At 46.7% G+C, this 14847-nt stretch overlaps 2 protein-coding genes across 27 annotated transcripts in view; one reads left to right on the top strand and one right to left on the bottom strand.

The window, feature by feature from the left end:
* Positions 1–5631, top strand: part of ATXN1 (ataxin 1) — a 214620-nt gene extending 208989 nt beyond the window's left edge. For all 26 annotated transcript variants that reach the window (XM_040546423.1, XM_040546412.1, XM_040546413.1 and 23 more), the window contains one exon: positions 782–5631. In XM_040546423.1, the coding sequence (XP_040402357.1) occupies positions 782–1312 (531 nt within the window). In that variant the 3' untranslated portion in view covers positions 1313–5631. The remainder of the gene's footprint in view (positions 1–781) is intronic.
* Positions 2878–14847, bottom strand: part of GMPR (guanosine monophosphate reductase) — a 47000-nt gene continuing 35030 nt past the window's right edge. The window contains exon 9 of the mRNA XM_040546430.1: positions 2878–14156. Coding sequence (XP_040402364.1) covers positions 13976–14156 — 181 coding nt within the window. The 3' untranslated portion in view covers positions 2878–13975. The remainder of the gene's footprint in view (positions 14157–14847) is intronic.

Genomic DNA, 14847 nt, shown 5'->3' with positions numbered 1-14847 from the left:
TGTGAGTCACGAGCCCACATCCACTGTTTGATCCTGCAGGCAGACACTGCGCAGATAAGTTGGTATTTAGGTGCTTGTGGTGTCAGGTCCTCAAGGCCCACCATCAGAGGCTTCTGGAGGTGGGTGGGAGAAGGGGACAAACTGCTCGGGGTCACAGGACTGCTCGGGGAAGGTGGGTTCGTGCCTGCTGCTGTGACAGACACAGCTCTGTACGTACCCATGGCCTTCCCCTGTAATTCGGCGTCTTCAACCATTTCATGCTGGTAAGTATGCACTGACATGGGCGGAGGTCAGCAAGGGGAGGTGACGTTCCCGTGGTCATTTGGGAAATCGCGTGTCAGAACTGGGAGCAGAAGCCAGAGCCCCTTCCAGCCTCGGGGAGCCATCCTCTGGCTGCAGAGTGTCTTTAAGTATGGATGTCAGGCTTGAGGTAGCGCAAGGGTACGTCAGGGAGCAGAGTTTGTCAGATGCCAAAGCTGTTTTGCCTGTTAGGTCTCTCTGAGCAGTTGGGTGGAGGTAAAGATCGATTCCTGTTGAGGTTTTGTGCTAAGAAGTGCTGAGCTCAGAGAGTCTGTTAACACCCGTTTGACAGGGACGAGCGTGAAGTCTGGTGCTCGATGCACAGATTTCGCAGGAACCGAATGGCACCTGTACAATTCCTGCATCACTGCTGTCGCCCGCAGCGACTGCTGGGTGCTGCGCACGTGCCCCAAGGCAAAGGCATCATCTCACTCCCTCTCCTCTCTCCCTCTCTCTCTTTCTGTTATCTCTCTTTCTGCAGGTCAGCGTGGAGGTCCTGGTAGAATACCCTTTTTTTGTATTTGGACAAGGCTGGTCATCCTGCTGCCCCGAGAGAACCAGCCAGCTCTTTGATTTGCCATGCTCCAAACTCTCTGTGGGGGATGTCTGCATATCGCTTACGCTCAAGAACCTGAAGAACGGCTCTATTAAAAAGGGCCAGCCCATGGACTCAGCTAGTATCTTGCTGAAGCATTCAAAGAATGACAGTCTAGCTGGAAGTAGACACAGGTATGCGGAGCAGGAAAATGGGATTAATCAGGGAAGTGCACAGATGTTAGCTGAGAATGGTGAACTGAAGTTTCCGGACAAAATAGGATTGCCTGCAGCACCTTTGCTCACCAAAACAGAACCCAGCAAGCCCCCGGCAACGAGGAAGAGGAGGTGGTCAGCCCCCGAAACACGAAAACTAGAGAAATCAGAAGAGGAGCCACCTTTGACTCTTCCCAAGCCTTCTTTTATTCCTCAGGAGGTTAAGATTTGCATTGAAGGTCGATCCAATGTAGGAAAGTAAAAGTTGTTTGGGGAAAGGAAATTAGGCTATCCCTTGTCATTTTTATCCAGATTACTGTACTGTAGACTAAATAACCCAGTATTTACATGTTATCATCTTATTTTAGGTTTATGTTATAACCTTGTTGTTATAGTTGCAGCTGGTATTATGCAGGAGACTGGTGCATATGTTTTTCCACAAGTGTTTGTCAGTGACTAGGTTTCTTGAGAGCTACAGAAGGGGCAGTATCTGCTTCACACACCCTTAGTGGAAATGAATGTGTTGTCATGGCTCCTGTTTTCTAACACCTCGTGTAGGACAGGGTCCAGCTGTGATTTTTTTTCTTTTTGTCGTCATTATTTTTTGTTTTTTTTTTTTCCTTGTTTTGGTTCCTGTTCTAGGTTTTTTTGGGGGGGAGGTGAGGAGAAGGGAACTGTAGCAGAGGTGTGTGTCACGCATGGTGTGTGTGTGCGTGCGCCCGTCCCGAGGAGGGACCGTGAAGAGGTTTTCTGGCCCCAGGTGAATGCTGAGGACACAACCCACAGATGTTACCGAAAAGGATCAGACAGTCTCTGACATTGTCAACAATAAGCCAACTCTCGCTCAAGGCTCTACGGTATATATATATATATATATGTGTGTATATATATATATATATTTGTGTGTGTGTATTTGTATATATATATTTCCCCCCATGGGGTCTGACTGCACTGATTTTTACTCACAAAGCAACTGCCACACCAACATTTCCCTTCTGCTTGCTCGTGCAGTCCGGTGCTGGGAGGCCACACACACACGGAGCGGCTGTCCTCTGCGCCATTCACCCCGCGGGCTCCTCCCGGCAGCGTGGCGGGCACGCCTGGGTGCGTGTGGGTGTGCGTGGGTGTGCGCAGGGAGCCCTCCAGCTCGCTGGACGTGCCCGGCTCGGGCGCACTCCTGTTTCTGTGCAGTGTTAGACAAATCCATCGGGTTAACGCCATGGACATTTGCTTCCACGAGGGAGACGCATACTGCCCCTTTGAGATCACAGGCATACATCGTTTGCAGTTAGGTTGCAGATCTTTGTCTTTAACTCTAGTACTGTTTTTGGTTCATGATTATGGACAACCCGTGCCACTTTTTTCAAATTTCAGTGTGACACAGGAACCTGATGTTGAAGATGAACGTAGAATGTCTTTAAGCACTTAAAATGCTGTTCACACTTTATTGCTGAGCATCCTGGTCTAACACTCAGTACGTACTGTATCTCACTTTAATCTGCTCGGAAAACAGCAGCAGCAAACAAATTAATCTCTTCAACACTGTAACTACATGCAACTATGTAAAGTTTTCTCACAAGCAAGATGCTGAAAGTTTCAATGTGGTTTCAAAGGGATGAATGTGAATTATTGAACTAGTATGTGACAGTCATTGTCCACAAAGGACTACTTAATAGGAGGCACTTTTTAAACTTTAATGCTTGAGAAAGAGTTAAAGGCATATGCGAGCTGACAGATAATAAAAGAATAAGAGAAAGGAAAAAGGAAAGAGAAAAAAAAAATCATTGTCCAGTGTTTTTGAAAAAAGATGGACTTTAAAGAATCTTGCAATTTGCACATCTTGAGTTTATCATTTGTGTGGTATTCCTGCAGTTTTTACCTAATAATGTTATGGGTTGGGGGGGGTCTGAAAGAGCATAAACAAATGTAGCAATTACTCACTAACCTGCCTACGCTCTAGGCCATTTCATAGGGTTATTGTTCCTTTCAAAGTTCATTTTCGGTCTTTCTACCGTATCTGCCACACAGAACCTAACACAGGTCCTACCGGGACAGCTCTGAGAATTTGTCTTCAGACTTGCTGAGAGAGTTTTCCACAAGAAACATTTCTATACATAAGCAAGGTGTTTGTTTGTTTTTAAAACAAACCTATTGTTATTTTATTATTATTATTATTTGTTATTTTAATTGCATTGTTTTCCATTTGAAAGACTAGATTTAAGAGTTTGGTACAAAACAAGTTCGGGGGGTATTCACGCCGTTCAGTCTTTTGTTTCCCCAGGTAGGGCCGGATCCTTTGAGGTGCTGTGCACCAAGCCTCCCGAAAAGTCATGGGGAGGTGTGAGTATTAAGTACTTCAGGTCTGAGCTACAAAGCCTCTTGCTGCCAACAGGGATCTCATTGATGACAGTGGGATTTAGCTTGGGCCCTACGCGATCAAGCGTTCACATCGTTACTTTTGGTTGGTGAGTTCGCGTCCTTCAGGTAGTTTTGAAGAAGCTGTACTGATAGGGAGAAAAGGAAATAAAAGTTCTGGATTAGAAATGCAGTACCTAAAGTGAACAAACTTATTTAAAATCTCATTTTCCCTCTCCCCTAAAATACAGTGCTTTTATTTAAGAAAAGAAATGTTAACCCCAAACCCCAGCTTTGACTCTGTTATTTGTTACTTGAAATTTAGCTCACACCAGAACTAATTGTTTTTATACCATATTCTGGGGTGCACCAAAAAGTTTAAATACGTTTAAAATAGCTTGAAACTTTTCTTGAATTTCCTTGAATTTTATTAACCTCTCAGCGGGCTACCAAATAGCTGAGTGGGTTTCTTCTCACAGTCACACTGCTTAGTTAGTGCTTATTTGTTAATATTTCTGCTCAGAGAAGTTGCTTAATCTTCCATATACTCTGCTCAGGGCACTTGCAATTTATTGTTTTGTTTTGTTTCCTGTTTTGTTTTTAAGCTTTGATGGTAAAGGAATAGAAAGAATTACAGATTTTAGTTTGCATTCGTACCACTATTTCCGTAATTCACACGTGCTCGGAAAAAAAAATCTCAAAGAGAACCATACGCATTCACATTCGTGGTTAATAAGGAAGCAGGGGCTATTAAACTGACTGGATCTATTCAACTAACACTAAAAAAAAATAAAAAATAATAATAATAAAAAAATAAGTTTGGAGCAATAGGAATGTATTAGTTCTGTGCTTGTATTTCAGACTGAGGAATTCTGAAATAACTGGTTCTTTCCCAACAATCGTCCCTTTCCATGCTTTGGCTTTCGTAGGATGTGCAATACTTTACGTGCCAACGTAGACTCACCCGTGCGGTGTTAGCTAGATCTCATACCCTCTTCTGGTTTCCCCTTTTTGTTCTCTTTGAATAGTTTCTTTTTTCCTTCCTTCCTTCCTTTTTTTCCTATTAATAACCCTCTCCCCCCCAAAATAAAAAAGAAACGTATCGAGGGTGAGGCGTTCCTTGGCCCGGGAAACACCAGCCCTTTTTGTATTCAGTGAGCGTGGTGCGTGAAGCAAAGGCCTGGCTCGGCCTTGCGTGTTCGAGAAGCACGACCCTGGCCTCCGCGCTGTAAAAAACAATAAAAATTTAGATCCAGGAAGATAAAAAGCGCCTAATCCAAGCTTCCCCCCGCCACCACCACCACCAAGAGAGGAGTTTCGGGGTTCATTATGTCTCCAAGGGGGGGATTTTGCCAATGTGAGCCCTCTTCCCCGCGGGGCCACGTGCGGCCGTGGGGCCGCTCGTTGTTCGCTCCGTGCCCGCCCGACGGGGCCGAGCCGCATCTGGGCGTCCACGCGTGGCCTGGTCCGGCTCCCTTTTCACTTGTTTACTTTTGGTCTATTTTTTTTTTTTTTTCTTTCCTTTTTCTTTTTTTTTTTTTTTCTTTTTTCTTCCTTTTTGTAGCAGGCCTGTTTAGTTTACAATGAAATGCATACAATCACCAAGAAATTAGTCAGGGCGAAGAAAATAAAACGAGAACCTCTTTATAGGGATTTCTAAAAATACCTATCTATCTGTCTATCTATCTATCTAATCTATCTATATATCTATATATATAAAATGACTGTTCCTTATAGTGTTTAACTTAGGCATTGTTTCAGTTTGTCTGGGCCACATCAAGGGGAATTTGAGTTTGATGTCACTTACCTCAAGTCCTGCAGTTGAAACCCAAATTGGAGTTGCTGTTGACCTACTTTTGGATTTTGTACGTTGCTGTTGGGATTTTTTTCCCCCGACAAACCAGACCTCGGGGGGGGGGGGGGGGTAGGATGTTCCTCTGATTCCTTCAATTCCTTCGTCCCGCTGTCGCTTTGTTCGACCTGTCGTTCCGTCATTTTCTCGGCGTGGGGAAGTGACATCACTACTCTCGTTTCCCTAAATCAAGGAACATTTAGAAACTTTTCACACCTTTTACTCAGGGATGGGGCTGGCATATGTGTGGTACACTGATGTGACCAGAAGCAGCACTTTTACTGCTCTGGAGTAGGGATGTACAATGTTACAGACGAGTTTGGATTTCCTGCATCTCATGGTTTAACTCTGTAGATATCACATAGATTGCAATACAAAAGCAGCAGGCTCAGCGTGAACTGTAGCTGTTGGTTATCATGAAAATTCACTCTGTGCAGAGATTTGTTTCACTTAAAGTGTGTTGCCAATATTAAAAAGGAAACGGTGAAATTCTGTTCAGACTTGCAACTGCTAAAAAAAAAAAAAAAGAAAAAGTCTGTATCAAGGAGAGCAAATCCTCTTTATTTTAAACACTAACAGTGTTATTTCAAAGAGGGGTTCTTGGCACAGCGTTCTGTGCGTCCTGGGCCCCAGCTCTGCAAACACTTATGCGTGTGCTCATTGAAAGGCCTGAGCTGGCCGGCGAAAGCAGCCGGGAGGCTCGGGAGCTCTCTGTGTAGTATGCGTATAAATCTTTGTGAAACTGAAGCCTGGTTCGGTTAGGGCCAGATTCTGACCTTACTCAGGTGGCTGGAAAACCCTGGGGTTTCATCCAGGTTCACCAGGGTGGGATGCCCCGGGGGCGCTGGGGGATGTGTCCTGTTGAAACACTTCTGCTATCCCATGAACGCCAAAAAATGGCGAAATGGTGCATGCACTCGTACAGGTAATTTCCATGTCTTCCCTCCCCATCATCACAGGTAACAGCAGAGTCTGCCTGGGGCTCTGGCCAGTGCTGATGTGAAAAGTGAGGGGGGTGAACGTGTCGCTGGAGTGCAGCCGGTCATTTTCTTCTCTCTGGTTTATCCACCTCCCCCCCCGCCCCCAAAGTCCTGAAACAATAGAAAAATGAGAATTTGTTGATGCAGATCTGCATACGTGCACACACAGCCAGGCAGAAGTGTCAGTTTGCACATGAATAAATACGTGTGAATTTTGTAAGCCTACACATCCACTTGGTTTCCTGTCCCGAGGACAGTGTCGTGTTCTGTGTCGATAGGGAAATTCCAAACAAGTTGCACACCTCTACTCCAGAGTTCAATTTCTTTTACATAGACGACCTCGCTTCAGATGTGTTACCTTTACTGATAGGATCTTTTCTTGTAGCACTATATCTTGTGGGAATATTTTTTGATGTAAACCTAATTTGAGAAGCTTATTAAAAATAGAAACTTTTTTTGAAGCACTCACATTGAGGAGTACAGGTAATGTTTTAAAAAATTGCACAAAAGAAAAATGAATGTTGGAATGATTCATTCAGTGTTTGAAAAAGAGATGGCTCTGTTTGAACAGTGAGTTTCATACCTTGTTTGTAAAAAAAAAAAAAAAATTTTTAAATACAAAAGCAGAGAAAGGTTGAAAGTTACATGTTTTTTGTATATAGAAATTGTCATGTCTAGATGATCTGATTTGTATTGGCTTTGGCCAGGAAGAATTATTACTTAAAAGGCTCTTAAAGAACAACTGTGCTTAATTTTCTGTTCGTATTACATTTCTGGGTCCCATTTCTGGGGAATGGAGTCATGCTTTCACACTGTTTATTCCTGTGCTGAAAATACACCTTGGAGCAGCAATTCCTGAGTGCAGCTACCAGGCACTTCAAAGGGTGGCTACTGTGCAAACCTAGAGTCTCGCTCTGCAGCTGGGTTTTGGCTTTAGATCTCTCCTGCCTGCGCCGAGGGACGAGGCTGCTTTCAAGGGAGGCCTCGGCGATGCCCGGCCCAGCAGCAGCCCTGCCTTTGGTCGAGAGCCGCTGCTGGCCGCGCACGGCCCGCTCGGCTCCCGCCTGAAGCCTTTTGGCCCAATTTTTTTTTCCTCTCCCTGTGATGCTGTCCCACGTTTTTTCAGCACTTCCTGTTCCATACGAAACCCAAAGAGTATAATCCTGAGCAAGAAGTGTTTATAACAAGGGATCCTAGCCTAGGGCCGACAGCAGGGCCCTGCCCGAGGCAAGGCGGCCTTGGAGCCCCTTCCACTGCCCCCTCTCCCCGCGGCCTCCTTCAGAGCTGCCGGGGAGCAGGCACCCGAGGCAGCTTTCCAGTGGCGGTCTTGGTTGCTTGAGAGACCGGTGTTTTCCAGAAGCCAAAAGAGAGGATCCCGAAGCAGTTTGTGAGGAGAGGGTCTTTTTCTAAGTCCAAAGATTGAGCTGGGCAGCTGGCGGTCGGCGGCAGGGCGAAGCGGTGACCCCGGCCTCGGCTCTCATCCAGGCGGCCCCGGGCACTGGGAGGAGCGGCCCCGGTTGTATTACAATGAAGTGCATTCAGCCAATAGGTAGTATTTATACAATAACAGTCTCTAAGGTTTCTGTAGTTTTTTTCTTCTTGTTATCTGAAAGGACTCAAGTCTTCCACTGAGGATTTTATGGAGGCTTCATCCAAGGTTGTTTCTTTTCAGTTTGTTTCTATTTTGAGCAGTCAAAGCTCCTGCGCCCTTTCCCTCGACCATGCAGTAGGCATGCATTGGAAGTGTTGTTTGCAGTAGGCGTTAGTCACTCGTTGAAGCTGTCGTTGCTGTACTACTGGATTGCTGACGTGCAAAAACTTCAGGGCCCGGACTCTCGGCCGGTGTGGGAGCGCGGGGAGGCGCGGCTCTGCCCTGCGACACCAGCCGAGGCGGGGATCCCGCCCTGGGGCTTGCTGTAAGAGCCGAGGACCCGACTGCTCTCCCTTCGAACGCACTCTGCACAACTCCTCTCCGAGCCATGGGGTTGGGATCCGGGTAGCTGAAGACGAAAACGGGCCGGGGGTGGCTACATTGGTGTCTTCTGTCTGGCCATCGGGCTGGCCTCTTAGCGAAGTTACTAATCTGTTAAGGCATAGATACAACTTCTTACGACAGTCAGCTAATGTTGAAACTCACTAATGTATGTATTTGCTCTTTTTTTTTTTTTGAATAATATATTAACTTGTTGAACACTGTTCTTTTCACAGTGTTAAAGGGGGGGGGTGGGGGGCGTGGGAGGGGTGGGTTACGGGTGGGGATTTCCCAACCTTTTTCAGTTCGGGTGAGCTACTGAAAATCATTTTGTACTAGCTATGTCACCGTCCCTGGCAGCCGGCGGGCTTGGGCTGGCCGGCTCGCAAAGGCACTCGGTGAGAGGCCTTGCCGGGATAAGGTTTAGCCATTCTTCAGCAGTAATTTTTTAAGGTCTTTTTTTTTTATTTTTTTTTTTTCTCATTTGGTATTATTAATGAGGGTTGATGCAAATCACACTTCCAGTGTAGTTCCTAGTGTAGGCCCAGCAAAAGGGATATTGCAGCTTTGTGTTGGGGAGAAATTGAGCTGACATGGCCAGTACAAAGGAGAAATAGGGAGGGAATAACGTTTTGCACCTTATTGAAAAGAGGAGAAGATTTTAAGTGCATACAGACATAGTTAAGAGCTTTTATTGTGACAGGAGAACTTTTTTCCATATGCGTGCATACTCTCTGTAATTCCAGTGTAAAATATTGTACTTGCACTAGCTTTTTTAAAACAAATATTAAAAAAAATGGAAGAATTCATATTCTATTTTCTAATGGTGGTGTGTCTATTTGTAGGATACACTCGCGTCTGTTTATTGAATTTTATGGTCCCTTTCTTTGATGGTGCTTGCAGGTTTTCTAGGTAGAAATTATTTCATTATTATAATAAAACAATGTTTGATTCAAAATTTGAACAAAATTGTTTTAAAGAAATTGTCTGTATACCAGTACAAGTTTATTGTTTCAGTATACTCGTACTAATAAAATAACAGTGCCAATTGCAAACGCGTGTTTTGTCTTTATGAGTTACAGCTGAACGCGAGATAGCTTTCCCCTGGAGGTAACTTGTCCAATTTATTTCTCCTGCCCCTTGGCAATGTGTTTTAGCACATTTGCATTCATTTGCAGCGACGCAGGAGTGTACCCATACACGGCATAAAACCCTCTCCAGACCATCAGAGTGAAGCTTTTTATTGCATAACAAAACTTTCCACTTACAACTTCCGAACGCTTTAAATGGTTGCGCCACTTGCGCTGGAGGCGTTGCATACACGGGTTTGCTACAGATGAGGGGAGACAGCGCTCATCATCACCACCTCAGCAGTGCGAGTGGGGCAGGAAGACATCTAAGGCTCGTTAACTCTTTTTGGCTGATTATGCAGAAGCGCTTTACAATTATCACAGGCAACACCACGGAGTTTTGGACTCTGAATTACTTAGCCACGTATGAAAACTTCACTAACAGTAAACACCGTGTCAGGTAAATGCTGTGTTTAGGGGGTGCGGAGCTGTGCCAGCATCTGATCTGACCCAGGAATGCTGCAGCCCCTCCGGCCCCTGCCCTCTCCTGCCCTCAGCTCGCTGGGTGCTGCAGAAGGCAAGCTTCTCAGGCATTGGCTTTTTTTTTTTTTCTCTCCTACACAAGCAAGGCTAAACCTGGCTTGCTCTTCCTGGCATTGGCTGCAAAAGCCCTGCTGGCTCCAAGAGAGAACTTGTGGTATAAAACTGGTACTGGCCACTAAAAAGCAGCATCCCTGGGCGGAGGGGTTGGGAGGCAATGGTGGACAGACACTGGACGTACACTGGCAGAAAGCTGTGGCAGCAAGCCTGCTCAAAGCGGTGGAACCACGTAGGTATGATCAGGTATGACAGAGGGAGTGCTTGGTTCAGAAAAGGCTTCAAACTCCAAGTGTCCATGACTGAAAAACACGAGCCCCTGTACCGACACGGTGGGGCCTGGCTAATTGCTGCCCTTTCTCTATTTCACCCCCAGTCCTTTCCACCCCTGCAACTGGCTGGCAGAAAGGAAGACACAGGCTCACTTTCATAGGAAAAACTCCTCCAAATGCAAGCAGAGGCTCCTCCTGCCCCTGCTTACAACACCTCGTATTTACAGGGTGGCCCACGTCCTACATTCAACCCCCCTCTGAGGTCAGAGGTGAGCAGAAAGAAGCACAGAAGAGCACAGCCCAAGTGCACCCTGTGGGTGCATACAGCTGTCGCTGTGCCAAGCCCTTTGTCCCCAAGTAAGGGGGTGCAGCGTGCCCTGCACGGTGGTGACACCCCAGTATGACTGGGAAAGGCTGGGATTTTTTTAGGTGGTCTCGTGTTTCAAGATGCCAGCGATGGATGTGCTCAGCTGGGCTTGTCTGAATGCTGTAACACGGCCCTTTTCGGCATCCCCGCTGACAGGTTTTTGGTGTCTTCAGTTAAAGCACTGCGGTCCTCAACACTGCCCTTGGGTGCTCGGCTTAGCAAGTGCCCATCTGGGGAAAGCAGGCACGAGCTTGGCCTGCAGCCCTTATCACACTCACAGTGTTCCTGTAGCGGGGAGACAGGATGGGCCTGGGGTGGCAGGCTTAAAGAAGACCAGGTTGAGCAGAATCACCTGACACTAAGCTCTTACAAATGGGACAGGATGTTCCACGGGACAGCAAATTACAGAAAAACCTGGAAAAATGCGCAGGTGAGGTAGATCTGCAAATGGCACATGGCATTTGCCAGTGTTTCTGGCCTTTGCATGGTCCATCCTGCCAGGCACAGCGCACCCTCAGCACCCTCTGCTCCAGTTTCTCGTGAGAGTGGCAGTGGGCTTGAGCAGGGCACAGCTCTGCAGCTAAGAGACAATAAAGGCAACTACTGAGGCACAGGACTGGCTGTTAAACAAGGGCTCAAATTTGACTTTTTTCTGTTTTCCAACCTGTCTGAAAGCTGCATATTTGAGTGTTAGTAGTGAGTGCTGACTTGGTTGAGCATTGTCTCTGAACAAAACCCATGTGTAACCACGGGCAAGATGCAGACATGCTATCAGTTTACCTTTCCTGCAGCTGATTTCTCTCTCCTGCTGATGCTGGAGAAAGAGAAAACAAAATAGAACACATGCTGCTTATCAAAATGGTGGTAACAGCTGCTATTGAGAAAAGCAAATACCCTAAGTTCAAGCTTTACCAGTCACCATTCTTAGTGTCAATGTCATTCACCGTCTGGAGAATTCAGGGCACTTCTTAAGGTCAGCCTATCCCCATCCGTTCAGATTAGCCAGCGGGTAGACAGAGGTATGTGCAAAAGGGACAGGGAAGTGGGTGTGAGTGGCCCTAGGCCAGGCTGGCCATGGAAGTGTGCAGTTTGCCAGGGAGAAGACTCTATGCTTGTCAGCCCTGTGGAGAGGCAGCCCTCCCTTGCCCCCAGCGCCTGCCCTTCGGAAAAGAAACTCTTCCAAAGAGATGTCATGAAGCTGTTCTGTTCAATGTGCATATGATCTTTTTAGAAAAACGTTTACAAATATATATATGTATATGTACTTTTGTTTACAAATGCAGCTAAAAAAAAGTAGAAAAGCAATAGTGAGAGTAGGTGTGAGACCAGCAGACTGCTGCGCTTCCCACGTGTGAAGGCACGAGTGTGGAGACACACCTGTGGTCAGGCTGCACCGTGACGTCTGGCACGGGCTGCCCCCTGCTCCTCGCGGAGGTGTTCGTTTGCCTTTGTACCCCTGCACTGCACGTCGTGTAAATGAGGGAAGCGTGACCCGCTGCAGTTGTACAGGTGCAGAGCAGTAACACCGCCTGTACTCCGGGCTCAGCGAGGGTAAGAGCAGGATTTGGCCCACCGGGGCGTCTGTGGTAAAGAAGCGAGGCAACTTCTTAACATGTTGCTTCCAGGCTGGAGGGAGCAGCGATCAGACCCTTTACTCACAGGGCCTGCTTCTCTCTGAGTTCAGGTTCCTTTACGAGATTTGGGCAGGACAAATGGTCCTCAAAGCCAGCACAAGCATAACCTGTGCTCACATTAAGGCCCTTATTCACCTCCAAAACAGATGAAGGGGTCACACCACAATTAAGACCTACGTCCTACGAGTTTAATGGAAGACATTTAAAAGATGAGGCCATTTAGAAGACCTTCGGTGCCTTTTCTAATGTGCACAACACACTTAAAAGTCATCGGGGATCATTTTGTGGCCTAGATTTGCTCCTCAGAATGGTTGATCATACCAATCCTTGTGCATGGCTTTTTGGGCAGTCCTGCATATGAGCCTAATTCTAGAGAGTCTCTTTGCTATTCCTCTTCCTACAGATTACTCATTTGCTTTTCAAAGGAAGCCTACCTCTTTCCACAGATACCTACAGGAGGGGAAAGTAAGCCCCCGAATGAAGTACTGAAGTAACATCAGCTGTACTACAATCTCAGCAGCACTTCAAAGTAAGTGGCCAAACATTATTAATTCATTGGTGTTCACTTTTACATCCTTTATCGTAACGAGCTACTGTGGTATTCATGTGGATGCAATGTGTATTTCCAAAGAAGTTTTGTTGTGATTTATCAATTAATTAGTGGGCTGTTGCACTTTATTAAAGTGTTACCCAGAGTCTTAAACATTCATTACTGCCTTTAGAGCAAATGTTTTAACTCAGTCTCAGCCTGCCAGTGTCTTGCAATCAGGCTGTTCTGCTGGCAGCTCCCTTTCGATTTTCACGATGCTAAGGACTGCAAAGGAGTGGTACCAAATAAGTAAGATGTGAGTTTGATCTCTCCGACCTCATTCACCTGGCCGCAGACAGTGCACAGTGCAGCATTTTTACATCTTTGCTAAATGGACAGGAACAGGCAGAAAACATACGAGGGAGCAGGGAGGGCTGCGGAGAAACCTCCCCTTGGTGGGTTTACTGTTGCTGGGGTTGTATGTCTCGAAAAATTCTGATCACAGAGCACAGGTAAAAGCAGGAACCCAGGTAATTCAGTAATGGTGTGCACAAAGAAGCAGGCAAGCTCTGAGATGCTCTCTCCTGAATGATCTCCATGGATGGAGGCAGGGAGGACAACATGGGTTTGCTACATTCAATGATAACTTCCCTGAAGAGGAAGGTCCATTGAAATAGGGAGATTTAGTAAAAATGGCAGTACCAACCCTGTGAACTGAGAGTGGAGATCTGGCATTTTATCTTCACAGTAAGAAGCTAGCCGTAGTCAGGCCTCTGACATTCTGCAGGCTGGCAGCCCTGCCACAAACATCGACTCTTTTGCCAGAGGGAAGGTGAAGACAATTTGGGTTTTGATTCCTCCACTCAACCCCTTCCATCTTTTTCTCTCCCAGCCTGCAATTTCTGGAGGGTGCACTGTCAGAAGCAGTGGTAGCTGACAGGTCAGTCTTCAAAGAGGGAATGTGTGTATGCAGGTGCAACAGACATATCTGTACAAGCCAATTCCTTGTTAACTGGGGTTTCAGCAGCTGTTTGTCAGAGGGGAAAAACAGGAGAAGAAATGATTAAAAAATAAAATAGGCACAATAAAAGATGAGGCTATTGCATTTTGAACCAATGGCACTGTGTTAATAGCACAACCTTCCCCGTCCAAATCCCAGCCATTGTGGCTATGAGATTGCCATCTGCAGAGAGAAGAGAACTTGCCACTAATGCACCACGGAGGAGAAAGCAAAACAAAACACCAGCCCTTCCTGCTCCTCTCCCCCTGTCCCTCTCTCCAGTTCCCCGGTCCTGGGCTATGAGAAGACCTGGCTGTGCTGCTGGGTGACCCGGATGAACGTTGTTCTCCTGCTCAGTTCCTTGAGTTTGGCAGCTCCCACGTAGGTGCAGGTGGAGCGCAGTCCCCCAAGGATGTCCAGGATGGTGAGCTCCACATCCCCTCTGTACGGCACCTCCACGGTTCTGCCCTCCGAAGCCCTGGAGAAGAGAATGGTTACTGCAATTATGGGCAGATGTAAAATGTAACCGTGTTTACTGGAAATGGTGGAGGTTAATGTTCTGCACACTACAGTTTATAAGTACTCCCCCAGCTTTATTATGTGCTTGCCTGTTGATCCTCGGTGCTCTCGAGCACTGAAACGCTTCACCTCCAGTCACCAATGCTGTGAACTAGAAGCGGACACGTCTTGCAGATGCCCCAATATCCCATGAGGGTACTTAGAGATCTGCTCCTTCCTCCCCGCCACCATCTGCTGTATGCAAGAGAAGCCTCCAGGTTTACTGAAAGGTAAATTTGATCTCGACAGCTTCAAACTTTGAGGTACAAGGAATGGCCAGGCTCAGGCAACTTGTAGGAATGTGGGAGCTGGGCCTCAGCAAGCACCGGGCAGCACAGCTCTGCAGGGCTCTCTCCCATGTCCATGCTCAGACACTGACAGAAATGTTCTCCTACTGGCCTACTGTCCAGGGCCCACATAGATGGAATAGGAAACCTGACACAGAAACCTGCTGCAGAGTTGTCCCCTGAAGCTAAAAGGTGAGCTAGCACACCTGAGCCAGGCATACAGGCCAGCAAAAACCAGCAGTGTTGTGAGCACTGTCACGTACAGACACGTGCCAACAAAGATTTGCACTGTTCCCAAAAGCACATCTGAAGATGGAAGAATCC

The sequence above is a fragment of the Cygnus olor genome, chromosome 2 (genome assembly GCF_009769625.2).
Source record: "Cygnus olor isolate bCygOlo1 chromosome 2, bCygOlo1.pri.v2, whole genome shotgun sequence".
NCBI classification, from domain to species: Eukaryota; Metazoa; Chordata; class Aves; order Anseriformes; family Anatidae; genus Cygnus; species Cygnus olor.
This window is presented reverse-complemented; position numbering and strand designations above follow the sequence as displayed.